This window comes from Lethenteron reissneri, chromosome 20 (genome assembly GCF_015708825.2).
Source record: "Lethenteron reissneri isolate LAM-NWPU_2019-01 chromosome 20, ASM1570882v1, whole genome shotgun sequence".
Classification (NCBI taxonomy): domain Eukaryota; kingdom Metazoa; phylum Chordata; class Hyperoartia; order Petromyzontiformes; family Petromyzontidae; genus Lethenteron; species Lethenteron reissneri.
This window is the reverse complement of record NC_083798.1, coordinates 2,120,730-2,143,946: the sequence shown is the minus strand read 5'-3', so window position 1 is coordinate 2,143,946 and position 23,217 is coordinate 2,120,730. Positions and strand designations below refer to the sequence as shown.

At 47.2% G+C, this 23,217-nt stretch overlaps 2 protein-coding genes across 3 annotated transcripts; both read right to left on the bottom strand.

Moving 5' to 3' along the window:
• Positions 1-2,057: 2,057 nt before the first annotated feature.
• On the bottom strand, positions 2,058-8,818 carry LOC133344585 (interferon alpha-inducible protein 27-like protein 2A). The gene is made up of 4 exons (XM_061554581.1): positions 8,605-8,818; positions 6,678-6,719; positions 5,038-5,199; positions 2,058-3,501 (listed from the first exon to the last, which is right to left on the bottom strand). Exons 1-4 carry the CDS (start codon positions 8,657-8,659, stop codon positions 3,401-3,403), a joined length of 360 nt encoding a protein of 119 aa, XP_061410565.1. The 5' UTR covers positions 8,660-8,818; the 3' UTR covers positions 2,058-3,400.
• On the bottom strand, positions 2,058-21,664 carry LOC133344586 (interferon alpha-inducible protein 27-like protein 2A). Of its 2 annotated transcripts, XR_009755356.1 has the most exons (5): positions 21,240-21,664; positions 18,838-18,882; positions 16,597-16,758; positions 15,920-16,102; positions 2,058-3,305 (listed from the first exon to the last, which is right to left on the bottom strand). XR_009755356.1 is itself a non-coding variant. In XM_061554582.1 (4 exons), the coding sequence occupies exons 1-4, from the start codon at positions 21,292-21,294 to the stop codon at positions 16,014-16,016; spliced, it is 351 nt and encodes a 116-aa protein (XP_061410566.1). In that variant the 5' UTR covers positions 21,295-21,656; the 3' UTR covers positions 15,549-16,013. The 2 variants fall into 2 exon arrangements, 1 of the variants encoding a protein (XP_061410566.1); XM_061554582.1 differs by lacking the exon at positions 2,058-3,305 and having other exon boundaries at positions 15,549-16,102; positions 21,240-21,656.
• Between the last annotated feature and the right edge of the window lie 1,553 nt (positions 21,665-23,217).

Below are 23,217 nucleotides of genomic sequence, written 5' to 3'. Positions count from 1 at the left end.
ACACTACACTATACACTACACTCTACAATACACTATACACTACACTATAGACTACACTACTATACACTACACTCTACACTACACTATACACTACACTATACACTACACTGTACTCGTAACTAATTGGCATTTTGTTTATGTGACAAATCCCTTACTAATTGGCTGTGTCGGGTGGTGGAGGGTTACGACACATTTATACTTACGCGATCCCATCCAAAAACCTTTATTATGAATTTTGTTCGCGAAAGCCGGCCACGTGTTAAACTGATATATACAGGAAACATTTCTTAAGCTGCACACAACGCTCTTCTCACACTCATCCCGTCATATTCCCTTATCCCCGCACAAACTCACCACTTGGTCTACCCCATCATGTTCACCTTACCACCGAATCCTCTTCCATTAAGCCCCGAGACATCCTCTTTATTCTCCCTCCCTCCACGCACTCTAAATCACCACCAACTTGTCTTCCTTTAACAACAACAACATCAAAGCCCTCAGTAACTCGCCGTCATCTCACCCCCGCTGCCTTCCACTCCGTCCCTTGAGCCCCACACCAACTATCACAACACAGCCACTCGCCCTGTTTCTGAAGCTTGGCATCGCATGCACTTTGAATCGTGACTTCACGTGATATATCTCAGCCTTTCAGGGCGGGGGGTGCAGCAATCTAGGAAAAACTGCACTGCATGTGGACACTTCTTATCTGATACATTTTAAAAGTGCACTTTGTAATTATCGTTTATGTATAAAGATACATCCAGCGCGGGCTGGATGTATGGGTATGAAGTGTCACTCGAGTGTTCTCACGATGTGTATCGCTCTAGCCAAGCCTCTGCAGACACACACTCGTGATTTCACGTCGGGTGGATGGAAATGAGTGACATTTTAAAACCGAGTTAGCCGAAACGGCAATGATGTGTTTGGCCTACAATGTACTGTACCAGATTTGTGGTGACCGTCATTTTGACAGGCTAATACATACACCACCAACAGTAATAATGCTCTAAAGCACTGTATACGATGTGGACATCGACAGTGGATGGTGTGTTCGTGCAGGTGAGACCAATGCGCAGAAAGGAATATCCAACTATGGACTTGCAGTGCCCTCTGGCGGTAGAGAGACGACGCCGTTCTTCACGACAGGACCGCCGGACTCTTCGTTCCCCCCCCCATCAAGCGCACGACAGAAACGCGATGTCCACACGTCCTGCACCATCATGGCACAAAATAAATGTGCAGGTGACCTGCGTTGTGCCCAGGTACACTCCTAGCAACAGTGGCAGCGACTGGACACGTGCACCATTCTCGAGTGGCTGTGATGACGATGGACACGACGTTCGAGCACAATGATGTCAGTCGTCGGTTGTCTTTGCTGCCGTCTTCAGGAGCCCACCGATGCCACTGCTGCTGTACGCGTGGCAATTTCATGACGACAGTGATGGATGCGGGTGACGACAAGGCGCTTTGCGTCGAGGTTGTCACAATATGAATCCCCCTTCTGACTTTGCCAGATCTGGTGGCAAGGTTGCAGGTGAAGAGGCACAGGGCTGACGAGCAGAGGGGATAGGGTAGAGGGTGATGCTAAACGAGGTAATGGGTTGGGGAGGCAAGAGGGAGCTCAGGCGAACGGGAGGAGAGATGGCACCAAAGGCTACGGTGAGGAGACGAGGGCAGGATGTGTCTACACGTGTCCGTTGAACTCATTTCGCACCGTGCGTAGCCAACTCCGCGCTAATCGGAGGCGCAATGCAGGATAACGACCGACCGGAGACACACAGGCACGAGAGAGGATTACACTTCTCTGTGGAGTGACGGGCAGAATTGGGTTACGAGGTGGCTGGAGCAGGGGGGGAGGCATCAGAGGTTATGAGGAGGGAAAGAAGTTGGGAGGGGAGCCGAAGAGAAGCGGGGGGCAGCGGAGGAGTTGGAACGACCACGGGACTTGAGGAACACAGCAGAGTGGATTTGGCGGAGAACCGGCCCCGTGAGGAGGGTGCGGGATTGGGGTCGGGAACGTCACGCATACAACACGAAACATGGAATACACGCTTCAGTTAAGAGTGCTTCATTTTATTTTGTATTGCTTATTTGAGGGTACAAAATTTTATTGGAGGTGACTAACACTCCTTTCTGATGCAGATACCGCCGCTCTCAAACACCACTCGCAACTCCCCGCTCCAACTTTAGCAACAGGGTTATTAGCTCAACGTGTAATCACAGCGTTATATGGCCACCGATATTCGAGCAAACAACACTTAACACCCTTCTGGCTGTCACGTCCTTCTCCCTTATCTACGCGGTGACTCCCCTAACTCTGCCCTCTATCTCCGCTGACTCTCCACCCTCTCACACTTCCCCCCTCAAACCCCTTCTCCTTGTATCGGCGTTCTTCATCGCAAGGCCCGGGGGCCACTGGCGGCTCCTGACGCGCGGCACCCCGACAAGACTCGAATTGTGACAACACCTCCCATCATCATCATCGTGCTGCTGTCAAAATCCCGATGGTTTCAAATGTGTGGCGGACCTCACACTGCTGCTGATGATGTCTTATCGGCGAAAGTGGCCCCTCCCCCTTCTGAAATCGAGTGAAGAACGCTGCCCTATATCCTCTGCACAGGCTCCACTCTCCTGCTCGAGCATCCTCTCCCGTTCTCCCAGCTGCCCTCACGTTCACCCTTTGCTTAGCACCTGCCCCTGCACTGCCTGATGTCCCTTCCCCCACTCAGCGCACACCCTCAATGGTCCCGACGTCTGAGATAACAGTCACAACAACAAGAGATGGGTGATACAAGTATTGGGGGAGGGGGGGAGGGGTTGCATGCAGATCATTAAAATATTTTATTTTTAATCGCAATTTAAACAGCTGGTCGCCCAAGACAGCACCAGCTTGCCACACCTTCACCGATCTGCTCAGAATACCCGCTAAATTATCTTTGTATTTTTTTACTAAGGCGATCCAGCACTTTGTTTAGGGTAGTGAGGTGGTAGCAAGTCGCTTTGTTATAATAATAATAAAATTCAGGGTGGCGTGTGGGGATGGGACACGACGACCCCTCACCCGTGGGCCGGGACGAGGGTCCCGTGTGTCTGCGGTGCCGGGCAGAATCACCGCCCACACAGACAAGTCTCATGCCAGCAGAACTTGTTTTTATCTAAACACTCGCGACCTGTAACTTGTTAACGCTGTGCGGCAGCCCCAACTCCAAGCTCTCATCGCGAGCACGGCCCTCACGACGACTCGCCCTCGCGGATCCTTCCACACGTTACCCCCCTCCTCAGGCCAGACGTAGGATCAATTGCAGGCCATTACACATTTACAGAATTATTGTTGAACTGTGACAAGTCAATAAATGTTGAATTGATAAAGACATAATTTGGTTCTGCTCTCGCTCGAGGGTTATTTGCTGACTGCCTTGATTAGACCGTAAATGGAAAGGCCCACTAACGCCCCGATGCCACCAGTTGCTACATTTCCCAGTGCTCCAAGTCCAATGACGCCTGCAGAAGGAAACACAAACACATCAGTGACGCGGTGCATGCCATCGCATTTTCTTGAAGTGACTTTGCCTTTCAAAACACAGCATGAATCATACGCTTAGCCATATGTGATGGTAAACGCATGGCAAATAGGTTCGGAAACGAATGTCCTGATTGGGTAGATGGAAGCCTGCCTGTGTATTGAAACCCATGCAGAACAGGGGGAGAACAGACAAACTCCACACAGAAAGGCACCCGAGTCAGGCATCGAGCCCAGGTCCTTGTTGTTGTTAAGGTACACGTGTTACCACTGCGCCAGCCTGCTCCCCAAGTACCGATATATATGTATCTTCTTGGTTCTTTCGGTAAAGTCACGTAAATAGTATAACAGTGTAATGTTTAATTTAATTCATGAGGTAATATCGTAATTGCATAGTGAATATACAGCAGTGTGGTATACAGTAGGGTTGGTAGAATAATACAAAGTGTAATATTACAATTCTAATATTATTATAGTCTATAGTAACGCAGTGTATAATTCAATGTTGGGGTCTGTCTATGGCAGTTTATAATACGGGGTACAGTCGTGTGATGTAAGAAAAAATATTAGATGGAGGCATATTATAATAATTTTTGCGACATTGAAGTGTAATGTATAATAACTTATTGTTAGTTGCTCAGCTTATTGGAGATTATATTGAGTATATTTATGATATTGATGTAGTTTATATTTAATTTTTTTATAGGTTCACTATATGATAGTCATTATATAGTGTATTGTATACCCAGTTACTTAATGTTAAAAGCTCAGCTTATTGGAGAATATACTGAGTACATTGATTATATTGATGTAGTTTATATTTAGTTCTTTCACATCGGTTTATTGTATGATAGTGGGTGGTTGCAGTTCTTTAGCGTCAATATACTAAATGCCTCTGTTGATATGTTAACTCTGACTTTAACATAGCCACTTCCGTGACCAGTGACATGCTAATTCCTCACATTAACATCATGCTAATCTCCCAGTTACATGCTCATTTCTGACTTTCACATCCTGCTAATTCTCTCACATTAACACAGCTTATTCAATGCTAAATTATTCTGTTGATATGTAAACTCCTTTGTCAAGGCGCTCTTCTCCTCCCACCCAGCTTAAAATACGCTGCCAAGCTTAGCAGTGTTTATTGGAGCCTTGTCTTTCAGACAGCTCTGTCTTCACCTGTGGACGGCTGCTTGTGTTGTGGCCGAAACGTCGTGAGAATTGTATTTTATTCAGTTTTATTTTTATTATTTTATTATTTCCCTTCTACGTAACTTTACCGAAAGAACCAAGAAGATGAATCCCTGCAGTCACGAAAGCTTTAAATGGAAATATATATGTACTAGAACCATTTCTCCCAATCATGGCCCCATTAACCAGCAGCTGGAACCTGCGTGCCAAAGGGGTTCCAAACGACATGCTGGAAGAGCCCGAGCGATGCAATGGTGCAGAACACGTTGGTCTCATCTCGAGCCAAACCCACGATGGCAGTGTTTATAGAGTGCGCGTGAACGTACCGATGGACTGCAGAATAGCCACCGTGCTGCCGGCCGCTACACCGCCACCACCAGCGGTTGCAGCCGCGGCCATCATCGACGCTGCGTAGGAGCCCGCTGTTATCCCTGCCGAGGTGAATCCCGCAGCCGAAACCGCGGTGGTGACTCCGGTGACTACAGTCGCTGCGTACCACGCACACACATCACACAGTACGTTCAACACGTAGGCTTTCGCCACTAATGTTATTCGTAAAAAAAGTTTTTTGTTTTTACATTTGTATTTACGCAATCTAACCCAAAAAACCTCGGTTATGGATATTACAGTAATGTCATGCACTTGCAGTATAAAGCTATCCTTGCACCGAGCCCAATTCATGTGTCAGGGTGACAATGCAGGCTCAACTACATTATATTAGAAAAAATTAAAGTCGGAAGAAAAAAACAACAGTTTTGCCATTTGTTCACAAAGCAATTGTGGATTAGATGGATTGTAACGATTTGGGGGTCACACTTATGGTCAATAATTGTGTTTTAATCGTGGTGAATACACAATATTGACCTCAATTATTTGTTTTGTTCAAAGTTCCGTGTATAAAAACGCAAGTGACTATTGTCACTTGGGGATGCCACCAACCCTGCATTTCCCCATGATTAGGACATTATAAGACCTGGTTTTAAGCAGTTGCATTCTAATACACCACTCAAGACTACGCATTTGCATGCAGTTATTTTATTGGGAGATGTCTTCTTCCCATGATCTGTCCCAGTTCTTTGTAGCTCAGAGGTGGACAACCTTGGTACAACTCAAAACACATTCCTGCGAAGGGAGCTGGTAGGAACGTTGGGTGGCTCGGTCAATGGCCAGGGTCAACGGCGGCGTGGTGTATTCCGCAAATATGGCCGACTGTGAGGGCGGGTACAAGCCCCACCCATCCCACCCTCACCCTCCCCACCCAGCCCCTCCCCACCCAGCCCCTCCCCACCCAGCCCCATCCCTCCCATTTTTATATGCACGACGGACGGACACAATAATCCCCTGTGGGCTGGTGGAACCAAGAGGTTCCTACCAGTAACAGTTGTATACTCAGTAAATAATGTACAGTATATACCAAAAAGAAAATTTAAGTATTATTGTTATTCGAGATACTAACATAAATTTGATAAGAATATATGCATTAGACTTATACCTTTTAGGTTGTTGTGAATATCGATTGGTACTTTCTTTCTGTTTTATGGGAAACCCCCTTTTCTGATATAATGACAAGTCAGCCCGTTCACCCGACTTAGCAGTTAGCACCATTAGATGTTCATCTCTGGGGTTACAAAAAAGTAAAGTCTACATGCACTAGCAGACCAAGGGTACCTTGAAGAACTTAAACATCGTGTTGTTGGTGCTGTGTCATCATCCATCCCTACAGCTGTGTTGGAAAACTTTTCTCAGAGTTTGAACCCCGAATTAGATTGAGCATCGTGAAAGATTGATTCGAGTGAATGATGGACGACATGTAGAAGTTTATTCATAATTCGAGAATATATAATAAATACCATTAAAATGTTAAATACATTTACAATTATAAATCAATGCTATGTATTCACGTGAAATGTATGTCAGTATCTAAAATACAAATAAAAGTAATCAACGTTATTTTTGGTCGACTCACCTGCGCCTGTCGCAGCAGCCGCAACTCCTGTTTTGATGCCGGCTGTGAACAACGACAATTATAGATGTTACAAGAGCAACCAACACAAATGCGAAGCTAATTTATTATTTTCATGTTGGTATAAAGAGCGCTGCGCGAACTCTATTACAGAGGCGACGGAGTGTGTCCCCAGCGCGTGGCATTGAATGGGCGTCGCTCATCGCTCTTGGATGTCCTGAGGCAATGGTCAGAAGTCCATATTTCTATGGCAAGAACCAGTGCGGCTGCCTTCAAAGTATGAGGTTGAAATATTCCGCTTGCGAATTCTCCAAAAGTAATGATCATGTTTGCGCAAATGCCCCGCTCTATATCTCGCACAAGGTTGGTCAGACGAAAAAAAAACAACAACATTGTGTCTCTTGGCGAGGACATTCCTGCGAAATTGTCGCCTTCACCAATTAAAACTTCTAAAAGTAACGTCCGAAAATAAGGTCGAAGACAACGCAACGGGAGTCTTTGTTGGTAGAATCGTCCGCAAAATGGGTTGCCCGTTGTTTTATATTCAAATCGGGTGCTCCTGTTCTTGCGTATTCGTGTGTATGGCAATACAGGAGCTGTTTGCTAATGTCAAAGTCTGTTAGCCACGTGAGAGCTTCAGGCGAAGAGTTTGCGGCGTTTGTCAAATTCCTCCGTTGAAGGAGAGCAGATAATGGTTTACTATATGGCCCTCCATATGTTGGCTTACATGGCCACAATCGCACTGTGGCTTGCCTTTAATTTTTAATTCATGAAGGTTTGTGCATTGGCCTGTTGATGTTTTAATGCTGTTGATGGGACACCAGCGGCTTCAAGCAAGGAATATCAAAGGCAGGAGGCTTTTGGACATTTCAGATACCACGATTTATCCAGTGACTGGGGAATGGAGATAATATTTGGGCGCAGGCCCGGGCGTACATTAAGGTGGTATCAGCCGAATAATGAGTGTTTACATGCGGGGGGGGGGGGGGGGGGACCAAATCGCCTGGGAAAAGATACACGTGCGAGGGCAAAACACTATCCCGTACACATAGAAGTGGTGGAGTCCACATTTTTAATGGCCGCCTTCTCGTGGCAAGCCAGGGCGTGGCACGTCCTCGACGCCCACGGGAAGGGGCTTTCACAATCTTCGTGTGATCTGTCTTCCACAGTGCTGGATTGTGGGCGTGCATAGCCACCACCGTCCGGCTAATGCACGCCAAGGCTGCATTAAACAATTTCTAAAGTCTCTATTGTTTCATGCAGCGCATAAACATTGAAAATGTCATGTCAAAATGATAGTTGCATACAGTTACATATCCTGCGCATAGGTACATATACGCCGAACAACACACCGGTTAGTGCTGTACTAGTGACGAATTGGCACGTTCTGTTTATGTGACAACCTTTACGTATTGGTTGTGTCGGGTGGTGGCGGGTTTTAACGACACATTTATATATTTACACGATCTAACCCAAAAACCTCTTTTATGGATATTGGTCGCGAAATCCTGCGTGTTAAACTGACTCTGACACTTAAGCGGTTGTGCTTTCGCTAAGTTGTCCCCACCTGAAGAAGGACGCTTGTGTTATGCTCGAAACGTCGTGATTTAATTTATTTTTAATTTTTTACCTACGTGACTTTACCGAAAAAACCAAAGAGTATGAATCCTTGCAGTCACGAAAACTTCAAATCTCGAATGTTACTTCGCAACATTTACAAACACATGTTTTATTCAACACAACTACAGTATGGCCAAATAGCCATCACGATGGACAGGATGGGGACGCTTCCATCCAGCAGTGCATTGGTGGTAACAACAAGTGCGTTCGGTAGTATTACTGCTAATGGGATTTATCACCCGGCATACACTGAATCTATAAACTATAAACTAAGGCTACAAAGCTGATGTGGTGTGTGCAGTCGTCTCACCGTAACTGCCCGAGATGAATGCGAAGAGAAAAACGGTTGAAAGAAGCAGGGACATTTTCGCTCGTAGCGTTCTCCGCTTGTATGACGACTATGCTCCACGCTATCGCCAAGCGTCCTATCGCCAAGCGTCCTATATATACTCACGCACGCGCACACCCCGCGCGGCGTCAGTAACGAACTGCCGCGACGTTTCTCTGAAGCGCCACGCCAATGGTGAGAAGCGCACGAGCCGGCGTTGTTTCTCGGAATGCGGCGACGTCACACTCGAAGGGGTGGGGCATGAGCTCCAGACCAATCACAGAGATCCCCCAATATGGCCTTGAACGCGCTGTGGTTGTTGTTGGGGCAAGTGCTGTTAGCGAGCAGCACCTATGAAGGTGGCACGGCGCACGAGGGGGTGGGTGGCCAGCACCACGCCCGGCCGTCTTTGTCTCCCCGGTGGCGATGTTTACACACCGCACTCGTTTAAGGCTCAGTCGACCTAGGGGAGTCCCCGGACCGGTTTAGATAATTGTCGCAGAAGTCACGTGATTTATCAATCAAGTCTATTTCCATAACACTATTTCGTGCAAGGGATGCCATTCAAAGTGCCGTAGAGATAAAAAAGAAATACATTGTTAACAGACTAAATCACAGGAAGAATAAAAGCAAAGTCCACATAAAACAAACTTGCATTATAATACATTACTATCGAAGGCATATTAGAAAAGAACACTATAAAATAATCTTACGTTAAAGCAAGTTTAAAAAGGTGAGGTTGAATCGATTTATGGGATGCTTGAGCTGATTTATATATGTGTAAAAAATACTTTTTAGTACATTAGAATTATACACTAAGTGAACATGATATGTGATAATTGTGTATATAGTCTTGTGTACGTTGTGTATAGTGTGTCCGTTGTTTATGTTGTGTACGTTGTGTATATTCATCTCCGTGGCATGGGAATGGGGTGCGAGCTGGAGGCGGCCTTGCATTCTAAATTGTTCAAGTCAAGTTAAAACACGTTGGTACAAGATGTTGATACAAGATGTTGGTACAACACGTTAGTGGCTCGGGGAAACTCCCTTGATGTAATGATTAGCACAGTCCAACCGGCCACAAGTTCAGTCAATTTGCCGAGTGCGCGCTTGAATCGTCATCCCTGCCCTTCCAGCTTGGTTGCGCCTCGCAGCTACAAGTTGGGGTCATTCCCGTGAAGGGAGAGCGATTCCGGACGCTGCCGTGAAATATGCACAGCGCACTTAACGGCGCAAGTAGCATTCGTGTGGAATGCAGTACCGGATTATCCTCGATGCAAAAGTAGCTACACATGTTGCTCCAGGCTTGGCACTTTCAAGGGCGCCGCGCTAAATGCTTTCAAGCTATCAATTCCGGTTCAGTAATTCTGCACATGCTCTATTACTATAGTACTACACTGCCTTGAACTTTTATGAACGATTGGGTGTTTAAGATTAGCGATGTGTCGTATTATCTGGCTTTATAGCACGTGACAAAACTACAATTACTTTACTATGTAAGTTTAAAAATGTATGTGTTTTAATATTTACGTAAAAAAAATAGGGCCCCTTTATAACAAATGCTACAGACACTGCACGAGCTTCATCCGGCACTGGTGGAATGGTGTAGAGCCCCGGGCTTGCAAGGGTTCTATTCCATCTTCTGGCGCGGGAGCAGAAACAATTCACATTTCTTCAACTTCCTCCCCTCTATTGTTTGGGTCTTTCGGTAAAGCCACGTACTGTAGATAGGTTCAAACAAAATAACAAAAATAACAAAAAACTACGACGATTCGATCGCAACGCAAGCGGTCGTCATCAGGCTGAATAGTTGTGTGGAAACCCTCCCCGTAGAGACGGTTAAATCTTGACTTAAAGCTTTTGTGACTGAAGGAATTCATATTCTTGGGTCTTTCGGTAAAGTTACGTGAATTTAGTCAAGATTTGGCCGCCTCTGTCCACTCAGCAGTGGAGATGGGCATACCGCTAGTGGCAGGAAGTGTGCGGTGGGTACAGATGTGGGTGTGCCACCTTGATCAGCGTGCAAGAAGCAGACTCGACATCCTCCACAGCAGAGGTTGTTCTCTCAACCTTTGTCTGCTGCTGCTGCTGCTGTTACCGCCCTTGTGGCATTTATTTTTGTTTCAAACCGAGAACCCCCACCTTTGCCCGACCCAGCACGGGTTCTGAGAGCTAACTGTAAGAATAATTAACATCAATAACTTAACCAACTTTTCGAAGTATCCTTAACTAGCTCGTAACTACAAGCGGACAACACAACATCAACGGACGCTCTGTTGCTTACATTGTTTACGATAAGTGAGTTTATCAAGGTCCATTATATCGTTCTACGTTACCAGATGGATTCAAAATGTATCGTCCTTTGACCTCTCCAGATTTGCACGTGACTTCACCAACGACTCTCGTGCATGATAGAATTGCACGCGTGTACAGACCACCCTCACGTAACCCCCTGGGAAGTGGCCACGTGCTCCCAGGGGTCCACGTAGCCACCCCGGGTGAGAATCACTGCTCCAAAGGGCCATCTCGTGCCGGCAGTGGCATGACTCAACGAGTTTCGGGGTCGCACCTTTAATTTTAGCGATTTTATTGCTCAAGTCTTTACATAGGGCCCGTAAACGGGAGACGAGTGGCCAATGGGCAAACACAAGAGCGTGCGTAGCAAACAACACGCGCACCAAAGTCACTGTTGGGAATCCACGCAGTGATAGCTTCCAAGCGCGTGGTGACGCCGTGACGGCGGATCACTCTTGTGTCGTGGCCATGGCCGTGAAGATGATGGCTCTGGGGTTGGGCACTTTGGAATTTGAGGTGCGATCCGCACACCCAGGATGATTGCTTGGGCAGTGTGGTGACTCCTCCAGGGAGCGAGGCAATTGGGGAACAGCTGGGTTTAATAAAGGAGTCATTGTTAAGGGAGATATCTCCGCCTGTATGAAGGGGGGCTGAGCCAGAGATCGGGAATTCTCTTGGGGTGTGAGTGAGCTGATACCTTGAACGTGGCTGGGTAGTGCGCTGATATAGTTTAAGATGTGTTTAGGATCATTTTTACATTAATAATAAATAAAGAATACCTGTTGGATACCGACCCAGGTGTGGTCACTAAAATGAATCGTGAGTCACCACCTCATAACACTTGGAAACCACGTAATGCCTCTGTTTGCAGTATCTTCTTCCTAGCGTTGTTCCCGCTGTGGCGCAGGGTCCGCTTTTCGGCATTGTCTTCTCCATTTGGCTCGGTCCAGGGCATCTTCGGGGGATGCGTTGACCGTCTTCACGTCTTCCTTTATTCGATCCATCATCCATCGCTTCTTCGGACGTCCGCGTGGACGGCGGCCCTCTGGCTCAATACGCATGGCAGTCTTGGCCACTGATGACTCTTCACTTCGCATCACATGGCCGTACCACCGAAGCCTTGCCTCAAGCATCTTGTCCGCAATGGGGGCCACACCAAGTCGCTTCCGAACGTCTTCGTTCCTGACACGATCCCATCGAGTGAGCCCGAGGCTCCATCTGAGCATCCTCATCTCCATGGTGTGGAGAGCTTGTTCGTGTACAGTTGTGGCTGGCCAGCACTCGGATCCATAGAGTGCCACCGGTCGGACGATGGTCTTGTATATTTTTCCCTTAAGCCTATCCGGCATTTTCCGGTCACAGAGGACTCCGGTGACTTGCCTCCATTTCATCCACGCCGCATTGACTCGTGACCTCACATCAGTCGTGATGCTACCATCTGAGCTGATGGTGGGGCCCAGGTACTTAAAGTCCGTCACTTTCTTCAGATCTTCTCCGTCAATGCTGATGGTGACGTCGGTTTGGGGGCCACACTCCATATACTCCGTCTTTTTGATGTTGAACCTCATCCCGTTTTCGTCCAAACGTTCCTTCCACAGGCGCGTTTGTCTTTCCACTTCTCTTCTCTCTTCATCTGAGAGGAGGACGTCATCCGCGTAGAGAATTGACCATGGAATGGGCGTGTGCAGGTCGGCAGTGATCGTGTCCATGCACAGTATCTATGTTATGCTATTCCAGTAGTGTTCATGCAGACTGCAATTGTGTTTCATAGTTACAGCAAATCCAATATCGATAGAGGGTTCCTGGACGACGTTGTTTGCACGGTGCCACATCTGCAGTTTGAGTCGTCACGGAAACCCCAACGTTGGAGGTTGGCAGCGCAACGGCCTTGCCCTGTGTCCACAACCTGCCAGCAATGCCCCCTGATGGCGTGGCTTGGTGAAGTCGGGTGGACGGACTGGAGGATCCCCGACAAGAAACTAATTCGGTGCTGATTCTCCCCCCCACCCCCCTCATCTCGCCAGCCAGTATCACCCAAGCAGTCCTGACGTGGCTGTCTAGACCGCAGTGGGTGTCTTGATGATGGAAGAACTTTCAGAAGGTGGATTTTGGAGATCTTCGTGCAGCGGTAGACTTGTGTTGTTGTTGATCTTCTCCAGTCATTTGCTAATTGCAGCTTTCCGAACTGCAAGCCATGGCAGAGGCACGGCAGTAACAACAATGGGCACGTTTAATACATCGCCACCGCCTTTGTCCACCCAGCAGTTAGTTGATGGGCAGAGCGCGTCTGGTGGAATAAAGTGCGTAGGTGATCCCACCTCCTCCTCATGTGCCTGGTCATCACTGAGGAGTCCATCCCAATACTCACTAGAGCTCCCTCTAGTGGAGACACTTGATGACGGAGACTTGTGTTGCCTCCGAAACGTCGTGTTTTATTTTATTTTCATTAATTTTGATGTTTTACCTACGTGACTTTACCGAAAAAACCTAAGAATATGAAACCTTGCAGTCACGAAAGCTTCAAATCTAGAAGCAATTGCACGGTTGCACCTTTTTTAGCCTTTCAACTGAGATACGAGGGAACTATTCCCACACGTGAAGTGTGGGAATAGTTCACCCTTCCAGCAGTCAAACACTTGTAGCAATGACACAGAATGCGCATCCATCATCTTACACTGACTTTGTAATCCCTCGTGTTCGCCCAGGGCCCTAGCCCTCGGCAATGCCCTAAGCAATGGCTCTGTGTCTGTGGCGATGTGTGACCGAGGCACCCGAAACGAAGCAGTCAGCTGTGAAGTCCGCCGGCTTAAATGTCTCTGGTTGGAGTAAAATCTCAGCTGTGTCGGAGGACCAGGGTCCATATCACAGGAGATGAGACTGCAATCAGGTTCGGGTGACCGAGGTTCACGGGATGTGGAAAGTTGAAGCGATTCTTCTGACGAAGCTTGTCGCATTTCACGAGCCCTTCGAGCCTCGCTCGATTCAATAAACGTATGAATGACTCTTATCTGTTACTAGCTCACTTGCCGTGCAAAGTATATGCATTATAGCGCCCCCCCCCCCCCCCCCAAAATACAAAAGTCTATTTTTATAATTTTTGCATGGTGTACAGTCTGGAGAGTATCCACATGGCAACTTTCAAGTTTGTTGCATGTTGGGAAGTATGCTCAACATTTTGAACAGACACACATTCAGAAATTTCTTTTTTATATAAATAGAGAAGCGTGTTTGTGCAGTGTGTTGCTGGCCTGTGGAGATTGTGGTCCTTTGGGGGCCGTGTTCAGCAAGCGAGCTACATTGTGTAGGCATGTATTTAGTGTGATCTCTGGCGGAAGGATGTCGTTCAAACGCTGAATCTCCTGAGTTGCAAGCGAACTCGCAGCAAACCAAACACAGCGAACATCAACGGATGCCGAAGGATGACTGATTTCACGTTGGGTGGATGGAAATGAGTGACATTTTAAAACCGCGTTAGCCGAAAAGGCAATGATGTGTTTCGCCTAAAATGTACTGTACCAGATTTGTGGTGACCGTCATTTTGACAGGCTAATACATACAACACGAACATTGATAATGCTCTAAAGCACTGTATACGATGTGGACATCGACAGTGGATGGTGTGTTCTTGCAGGTGAGACCAATGCGCAGAAAGGAAGATCCAATTGTGGACTTGCAGTGCCCTCTGGCGGTAGAGAGACGACGCCGTTCTTCACGACAGGACCGCCGGACTCTTCGTTCCCCCCCCCCCCATCAAGCGCACGACAAAAAGGCGATGTCCACACGCCCCTGTACCATCATGGCACAAAATAAATTCGCAGGTGACCTGCGTTGTGCCCAGGTACACTCCTAGCAACAGTGGCAGCGACTGGACACGTGCACCATTCTAGAGTGGCTGTGATGACGATGACCACGACGTTCGAGCACAATGATGTCAGTCGTCGGTTGTCTTTGCTGCCGTCTTCAGGAGCCCACCGATGCCACTGCTGCTGTACGCGTGGCAATTTCATGACGACAGTGATGGATGCGGGTGACGACAAGGCGCTTTGCGTCGAGGTTGTCACAATATGAATCCCCCTTCTGACTTTGCCAGATCTGGTGGCAAGGTTGCAGGTGAAGAGGAGGCACAGGGCTGACGAGCAGAGGGGATAGGATAGAGGGTGATGTTAAACGAGGTAATGGGTTGGGGAGGCAAGAGGGAGCTCAGGCGAACGGGAGGAGAGATGGCACCAAAGGCTACGGTGAGGAGACGAGGGCAGGAGGTGTCTACACGTGTCCGTTGAACTCATTTCGCACCGTGCGTAGCCAACTCCGCGCTAATCGGAGGCGCAATGCAGGATAACGACCGACCGGAGACACACAGGCACGAGAGAGGATTGCACTTCTCCGTGGAGTGACGGGCAGAATTGGGTTACGAGGTGGCTGGAGCAGGGGGGGAGGCATCAGAGGTTATGAGGAGGGAAAGAAGTTGGGAGGGGAGCCGAAGAGAAGCGGGGGGCAGCGGAGGAGTTGGAACGACCACGGGACTTGAGGAACACAGCAGAATGGATTTGGCGGAGAACCGGCCCCGTGAGGAGGGTGCGGGATTGGGGTCGGGAACGTCACGCATACAACACGAAACATGGAATGCACGCTTCAGTTAAGAGTGCTTCATTTTATTTTTTATTGCTTATTTGAGGGTACAAATTTTTATTGGAGGTGACTGAAAACTCCTCTCTGATGCAGATACCGCCACTCTCAAACGCCACTCGCAACTCCCCGCTCTAACTTTAGCAACAGGGTTATTTGCTCAACGTGTAATAACAGCGTTATATGGCCACCGATATTCGAGCAAACAACACTTAACACCCTTCTGGCTGTCACGTCCTTCTCCGTTATCTACGCGGTGACTCCCCTAACTCTGCCCTCTATCTCCGCTGACTCTCCGCCCTCTCACACTTCCCCCCTCAAACCCCTCTCCTTGTATCGGCGTTCTTCATCGCAAGGCCCGTAGGATCAATTGCAGGCCATTACACATTTAGAGAATGATTGTTGAACTGTGACAAGTCAATACATTTCTATTGCTAAAGACATCATTTGGTTCTGCTCTCGCTCGAGGGTTATATGATGAGAGCGTAAATTAAAAGGCCCCCTGCCGCCCCGATTCCACCAGTTGCTGCAGTTCCCAGTACTCCAAGTCCAATGACGCCTGCAGAAGGAAACACAAACACATCAGTGACGCGGTGCATGCCATCGCATTTTCTTGAAGTGACTTTGCCTTTCAAAACACAGCATGAATCATACGCTTAGCCATATGTGATGGTAAAAGCATTGGCAAATAGGTTCGGAAACGAATGTCCTGATTGGGAAGATGGAAGCCTGCCTGTGTATTGAAACCCATGCAGAACAGGGGGAGAACAGACAAACTCCACACAGAAAGGCACCCGAGTCAGGCATCGAGCCCAGGTCCTTGTTGTTGTGAAGGTACACATGTTACCACTGCGCCAGCCTGCTCCCCAAGTACCGATATATATATGTACTAGAACCATTTCTCCCAATTAACGAGCAGCTAGAACCTGCTTGCCAAAGGGGTTCCAAACGGCATGCTGGAAGACCCCGAGCGATGCAATGGTGCAGAACACGTTGGTCTCATCTCGAGCCAAACCCACGACGGCAGTGTTTATAGAGAGCGCGTGAACGTACCGATGGACTGCAGAATAGCCACCGTGCTGCCGGCCGCTACCCCCCCACCGGCAGCAGTTGCAGCCGCGGACATCATCGACGCTGCGTAGGTGCCCGCTGCTATCCCCCCCGAGGTGAATCCCGCAGTCGAAACCGCGGTGGTGACTCCGGTGACTGCAGTCGCTGCGTACCACGCACACACATCACACAGTACGTTCAACACGTAGGCTTTCGCCACTAATGTTATTCGTAAAAAAGTTTTTTGTTTTTACTAATTGGCTGCGTCTGGTGGTGGCGGGTTTAACTACATTTATATTTACGCAATCTAACCCAAAAAACCTCGATTATGGATATTACAGTAATGTCATGCACTTGCATTATAAAGCTATCCTTGCACCGAGCCCAATTCATGTGTCAGGGTGACAATACAGGCTCAATTACATTATATTAGAACATTTTTAAAGTTGGAAGAGAAAAACAACAGTTTTGCCATTTGTTCACAAAGTAATTGTGGATTAGATTAATTGTTACGATTTGGGGGTCACAGTTCTGGTCAATAATTGTGTTTTAATCTTGGTGAATACACAATATTGACCTCAATTATTTGCTTTATTCAAAGTTCCGTGTATAAAAACGCAAGTGACTATTGTCACTTGGGATTGCCACCTGCCCTGCATTTCCCCATGATTAGGACATTATAAGACCTGGTTTTAAACAGTTGCATTCTAATACACCACTCAAGACTACGCATTTGCATGCAGTTATTTTATTGGGAGATGTCTTCTTCCCATGATCTGTCCCAGTTCTATGTAGCTCAGAGGTGGACAACCTTGGTATAACTCAAAACACATTCCTGCGGAGGGAGCTGGTAGGAACGTTGGGTTGCTCGGTCAATGGCCAGGGTCAACGGCGGCGTGGTGTATTCCGCAAATATGCCCAACTGTGAGGGCGTGCACAAGCCGGCGTGAGTAGGTTAAACGTTGAGTTTTATAAGGGCACCACGGGGTGACCAGCCCCTCCCCACCCAGCCCCACCCCTCCCACCCCCCACCCAGCCCCACCCTCCCCACCTAGCCCCTACCCACCCTCCCCTCTCCACCCAGCCCCACCCCTCCCATTTTTTGATGCACGACGGACGGACACAATAATCCCCTGTGGGCTGGTGGAACCAGGAGGTTCCTACCAATAACAGTTGCATACTCAGTAAATACTGTACAGTACAGGGGCGGTTTCTTCATTAGGGCGATTGGGCGACGCACCACCAATGTCATTCAACCACAGAGTTTCGCGAGCCGTCACTGTGCCTCTGGATATAGTCCAATCAGCGTCATGCTACGTTCTGTGGAGTACCGCCTCTTTTTGGGCGATTTCACTCCGGCTGAGAATCGCCCCGAGTGGCCCCATAGACTTACATTCAAAGATGTTTTTTTTCGAACGGCGGGCGCTGCAATGCATTCTCTATGGCTTCCGGGAGGGCTCGCACTAAAGTGCTTACGTCATCACACGTAAGCACGTTTCATCCAACAATATTTTTTGTCGCCACCTAGTGGAATCTTTAATAAAAGAAACTGAGTGGATTGTAATAATAGTGAGTATAGAAACAAACAAGATGTATTGTAAGAGTCACTTTATTTAGTATTAATATTAAAGAAGTGAAGTTGCCTTTACATGCTTAAGCTGTTAATTTATCCATTGCATGGGTGGACCTTATCCTTATCAATCATCCAGACATTTGCCCCCCCTGAGAGATTTTGCAGGAGCCGCCACTGGTACAGTATATACCATGCATTAGACGTATAGGTTTTAGGTTGTTGTGAATATCGATTGGTACTTTCTTTCTGTTTCGTGGGAAACCCCCTTTTCTGATATAATGACAAGTCAACCCGTTCACCCGACTTAACACCATCATATGTTCATCTCTGGGGTTACAAAAAAGTAAAGTCTACACTAGCAAACCAAGGATACCTTGAAGAACTTAAACATCGTGTTGTTGGTGATGTGTCATCATCCATCCCTACAGCTGTGTTGGAAAACTTTTCTCAGAGTATGAACCCCGAATTAGATTGATCATCGTGAAAGATTGATTCGAGTGAATGATGGACGACATGTAGAAGTTTATTCATAATTCGAGAATATATAATAAATACCATTAAAATGTTAAATACATTTACAATTATAAATCAATGCTATGTATTCACGTGAAATGTATGTCAGTATCTAAAATACAAATAAAAGTAATCAACGTTATTTTTGGTCGACTCACCTGCGCCTGCCGCAGCAGCAGCCACCATTCCTAATATGATCCCGGCTGTGAATGGCAATTATAAATGTTACAAGAGCAACCAACACAAATGCGAAGCAAATTTATTATTTTCATGTTGGTATAAAGAGCGCTGCGCGAACTCTATTAGAGAGGCGACGGAGTGTGTCCCCAGCGCGTGGCATTGAATGGGCGTCGCTCATCGCTCTTGGACGTCCTGACGCAATGAGCAGCAGTTCATATTTCTATGGCAGGAACCAGTTTAACCAGACAAACACCGTATATAGCACACTATGGACTCTATCTGTATATGTGCACGACTGTATTAGGTTTCGTCATGGAATACACAACGTTCAAGATGATTATTTCTGACCAGTTCAGACAAAGTGGCTGCAGCCCAGCCGCTGGCTTAACAGCGCAGCTGCCTTCAAATTATGAGGCTGAAATATTCCGCTTGCGAATTCCCCAAAAGTAATTATCATATTATTGGTTCTTTCGGTAAAGTCACGGAGAAGGGAAATAATACAATAATAAATATTCCCACGACGTTTCGTGAGAATTTAATAGATTTTTATTATTTTATTGTTTCCCTTCTACGTGACTTTACCGAAATAACCAATAATATGAATCCCTGCAGTCACGAAAACTTTAAATCAGCAATTGTCATGTTTGCGAAAATGTCCCGCTCTATATCTCGCACAAGGTTGGTCAGACGAAAAAAAAACAACAACATTGTGTCTCTTGGCGAGGACATTCCTGCGAAATTGTCGCCTTCCCCAATTATAACTTCTAAATGTAACGTCCGAAAATAAGGTCGAATACAACGCAACGGGAGTCTTTGTTGGTAGAATCGTCCGCAAAATGGGTTGCCCGTTGTTTTATATTCAAATCAGTTGCTCCTGTTCTTGCGTATTCGTGTGTATGGCTGTTTGTCAATGTCAAGGTCTGCTAGCCACGAGAGAGCTTCAGGGGAAGAGTTTGCAGAGTTTGTCCAATTCCTCAGTTGAAGGAGAGCAGATAATGGTTTACTATATGGCCCTCCATATGTTGGCTTACATGGCCACAATCGCACTGTAGCTTGCCTTTAATTTTTAATTCATGAAGGTTTGTGCATTGGCCTGTTGATGTTTTAATGCTGTTGATGGGACACCAGCGGCTTCAAGCAAGGAATGTCAAAGGCAGGAGGCTTTTGGACATTTCAGATACCACGATTGATCCAGTGAGTGGGGAATGGAGATAATATTTGGGCGCAGGCACGGGCGTACAGAAATAATAATTCAACTTGCAATGCACACAACATGTACTCACTCTCCAAGCGAGAACTCAGAGGCGCGAGGAGGAACCACAGACAAGCAGACATGCTGTACCCACTCGGTGAGCCGGTGCCAACAATTGCTCAAGCTCTGCAGCCCTCTATACATTAAGGTGGTATCAGCCGAATAATGAGTGTTTACATGCGGGGGGAGGGGACCAAATCGCCTGGGGGTAAGATACACGTGCGAGGGAAAACACTATCCCGTACACATAGAAGTGGTGGAGTCCACATTTTTAATGGCCGCCTTCTCGTGGCAAGGCAGGGCGTGACACGTCCTCGACGCCCACGGGAAGGGGCTTTCACAATCTTCGTGTGATCTGGCTTCCACAGTTCTGGATTGTGGGCGTGCATAGCCACCACCGTCCGGCTAATGCACGCCAAGGCTGCATTAAACAATTTCTAAATTCTCTATTGTTTCATGCAGCGCATAAACATTGATAATGTCATGTCAAAATGATAGTTGCATACAGTTACATATCCTGCGCATAGGTACATATACGCCGAACAACACACCGGTTAGTGCTGTACTAGTGACGAATTGGCACGTTCTGTTTATGTGACAACCTTTACGTGTTGGCCGTGTCGGGTGGTGGCGGGTTTTAACGACACATTTATATATTTACACGATCTAACCCAAAAACCTCTATTATGGATGATATTGGTCGCGAAATCCTGCGTGTTAAACTGACTCTGACACTTAAGCGGTTGTGCTTTCGCTAAGTTGTCCCCACCTGAAGAAGGACGCTTGTGTTACGCCCGAAACGTCGTGATTTCATTTATTTTAATTTTTTACCCACGTGACTTTACCGAAAAAACCAAAGAGTATGAATCCTTGCAGTCACGAAAACTTCAAATCTCGAATGTTACTTCGCAACATTTACAAACACATGTTCTATTCAACACAACTACAGTATGGTCAAATAGCCATCACGATGGACAGGATGGGGACGCTTCCATCCAGCAGTGCATTGGTAACAACAAGTGCGTTAGGTAGTATTACTGCTCATGGGGTTTATCACCCGGCATACACTGAATCTATAAACTATAAACGAAGGCTACAAAGCTGATGTGGTGTGTGCAGTCGTCTCACCGTAACTGCCCGAGATGAATGCGAAGAGAAAAATGGTTGTAAGAAGGCGGTTCATTGTCGATCGTTGGGTTCTCCACCTGTATGATGAAGATGCTCCACGCTATCGCCAAGCGTCCTATATATATACTCACACACGCGCACGCGCACGCCCCGCGCGGCGTCAGAAACAAACTACCGCGACGTTTCTCTGAAGCGCCACGCCAATGGTGAGAAGCGCACGAGACGCACCAGACGACGTTGTTTCTCGGAATGCGGCGACGTCACACTCGAAGGGGTGGGGAGACCAATCACAGAGATCCCCCAATATGGCCTTTAACGCGCTGTGGTTGTTGTTGGAGCAAGCGCTGTTAGCGAGCACCTATGAAGGTAGCACGGCGCACGAGAGGGTGGGTGGCCAGCACCACGCCCGGCGGGCTTTGTCTCCCCAGTGACGATGTTTACACACACCGCACCAGGTACTCGTTTAAGGCTCAGTCGACCTAGGGGAGTCCCCGGACCGGTTTAGATAATAGTCGCAGAAGTCACGTGATTTATCAATCAAGTCTATTTCTATAACACTATTTCGTGCAAGGGATGCCATTCATTGTTAACAGACTAAATCACAAGAAGAATAAAAGCAAAGTGCACATAAAACAAACTTGCATTATAATAAATTACTATCGAAGGCATATTAGAAAAGAACACTATGAAATCTTAAGTTAAAGCAAGTTTAAAAAGGTGAGGTTGATATTCTTAGGTTTTTTTCGGTAAAAGTCACGTGTTCTGAGAGCTAACTGTAAGAATAATTAACATCAATAGCTTAACCAACTTTGCGAAGTATCCTTAACTAGCTCGTAACTGCAAGCGGACAACACAAAATAAACGGACGCTCTGTTGTTTACATTGTTTACGATAAGTGAGTTTATCAAGGTCCATTATATCGTTCTACGTTACCAGATGGATTCAAAATGTAGCGTTATTTGACGTCTCCAGATTTGCACGTGACTTCACCAACGACTCTCGTGCATGATAGAATTGCACGCGTGTACAGACCACCCTCACGTAACCCCCTGGGAAGTGGCCACGTGCTTCCAGGGGTCCGCGTAGCCACCCCGGGTGAGAACCACTGCTCCAAAGGGCCATCTCGTGCCGGCAGTAGCATGAGTCAATGAGTCAATGGTATAGTGTATAGCATATTGTATAATAATAAATAGTATTAAAGTGTAATGTTTAATACAATGTATAAGGGTGGGGGGGGGGGAGTGAAGAGGACGTGAAACTTTGATGAATTTACCTCAGAGTCGCGTGTTAATGCGTGCGCATATTTTTAACGGGAATTAAAAATTAAAAATGTCGTCCATCCCGCAGCGAATGCGTTGCTACCCGTTGCCAGGGGCAACCGCCGTCCAATGAAACTGCGTATGGTCCGGCGACACACACACACACAGACACACAGACAGACAGACAAACAGACAAACAGATTTGCGATTTTATATATATAGACTAGCATAAGTACCCGGCGTTGCCCGGGTGAAAAATATATTTCTTAATAACCTTACATATATACACAGATGGGCTGCTACCCCTGCCCCCCCCCCCCCAGCCACAATCTCCTTGGCCGCTGTGCAGTAATATGTACGGCCTATAGTGTGGTGGGGTGTCGAGGCCTAGTACCGTGCAGAGCCTCCGGCCTTGCCTAAATTGCCCACCCGGCGAGGCTGGCTTTTAAAAATATTTCAAAACTACTCTTAATAATGTAACTGCAGTGCGTACTGACTGTGGTGGTACCTGCTTTCACTGCAGCAGTGCATACTGTGGTGGTACCTGCTATGATTACACCAGTACATGCTGACTCTATAGCAGTATTTATGGACTGTATAGCACAAAGTACTCACCTGTCAGAGTGGCGTGGTGAGGCCTAGTCCCGTGCAGAGCCTCCGGCCTCGCCTAAATTGGCCACCCGGCTGAGGCTGGGTACTGGGGCCGCTACCCACCCCCC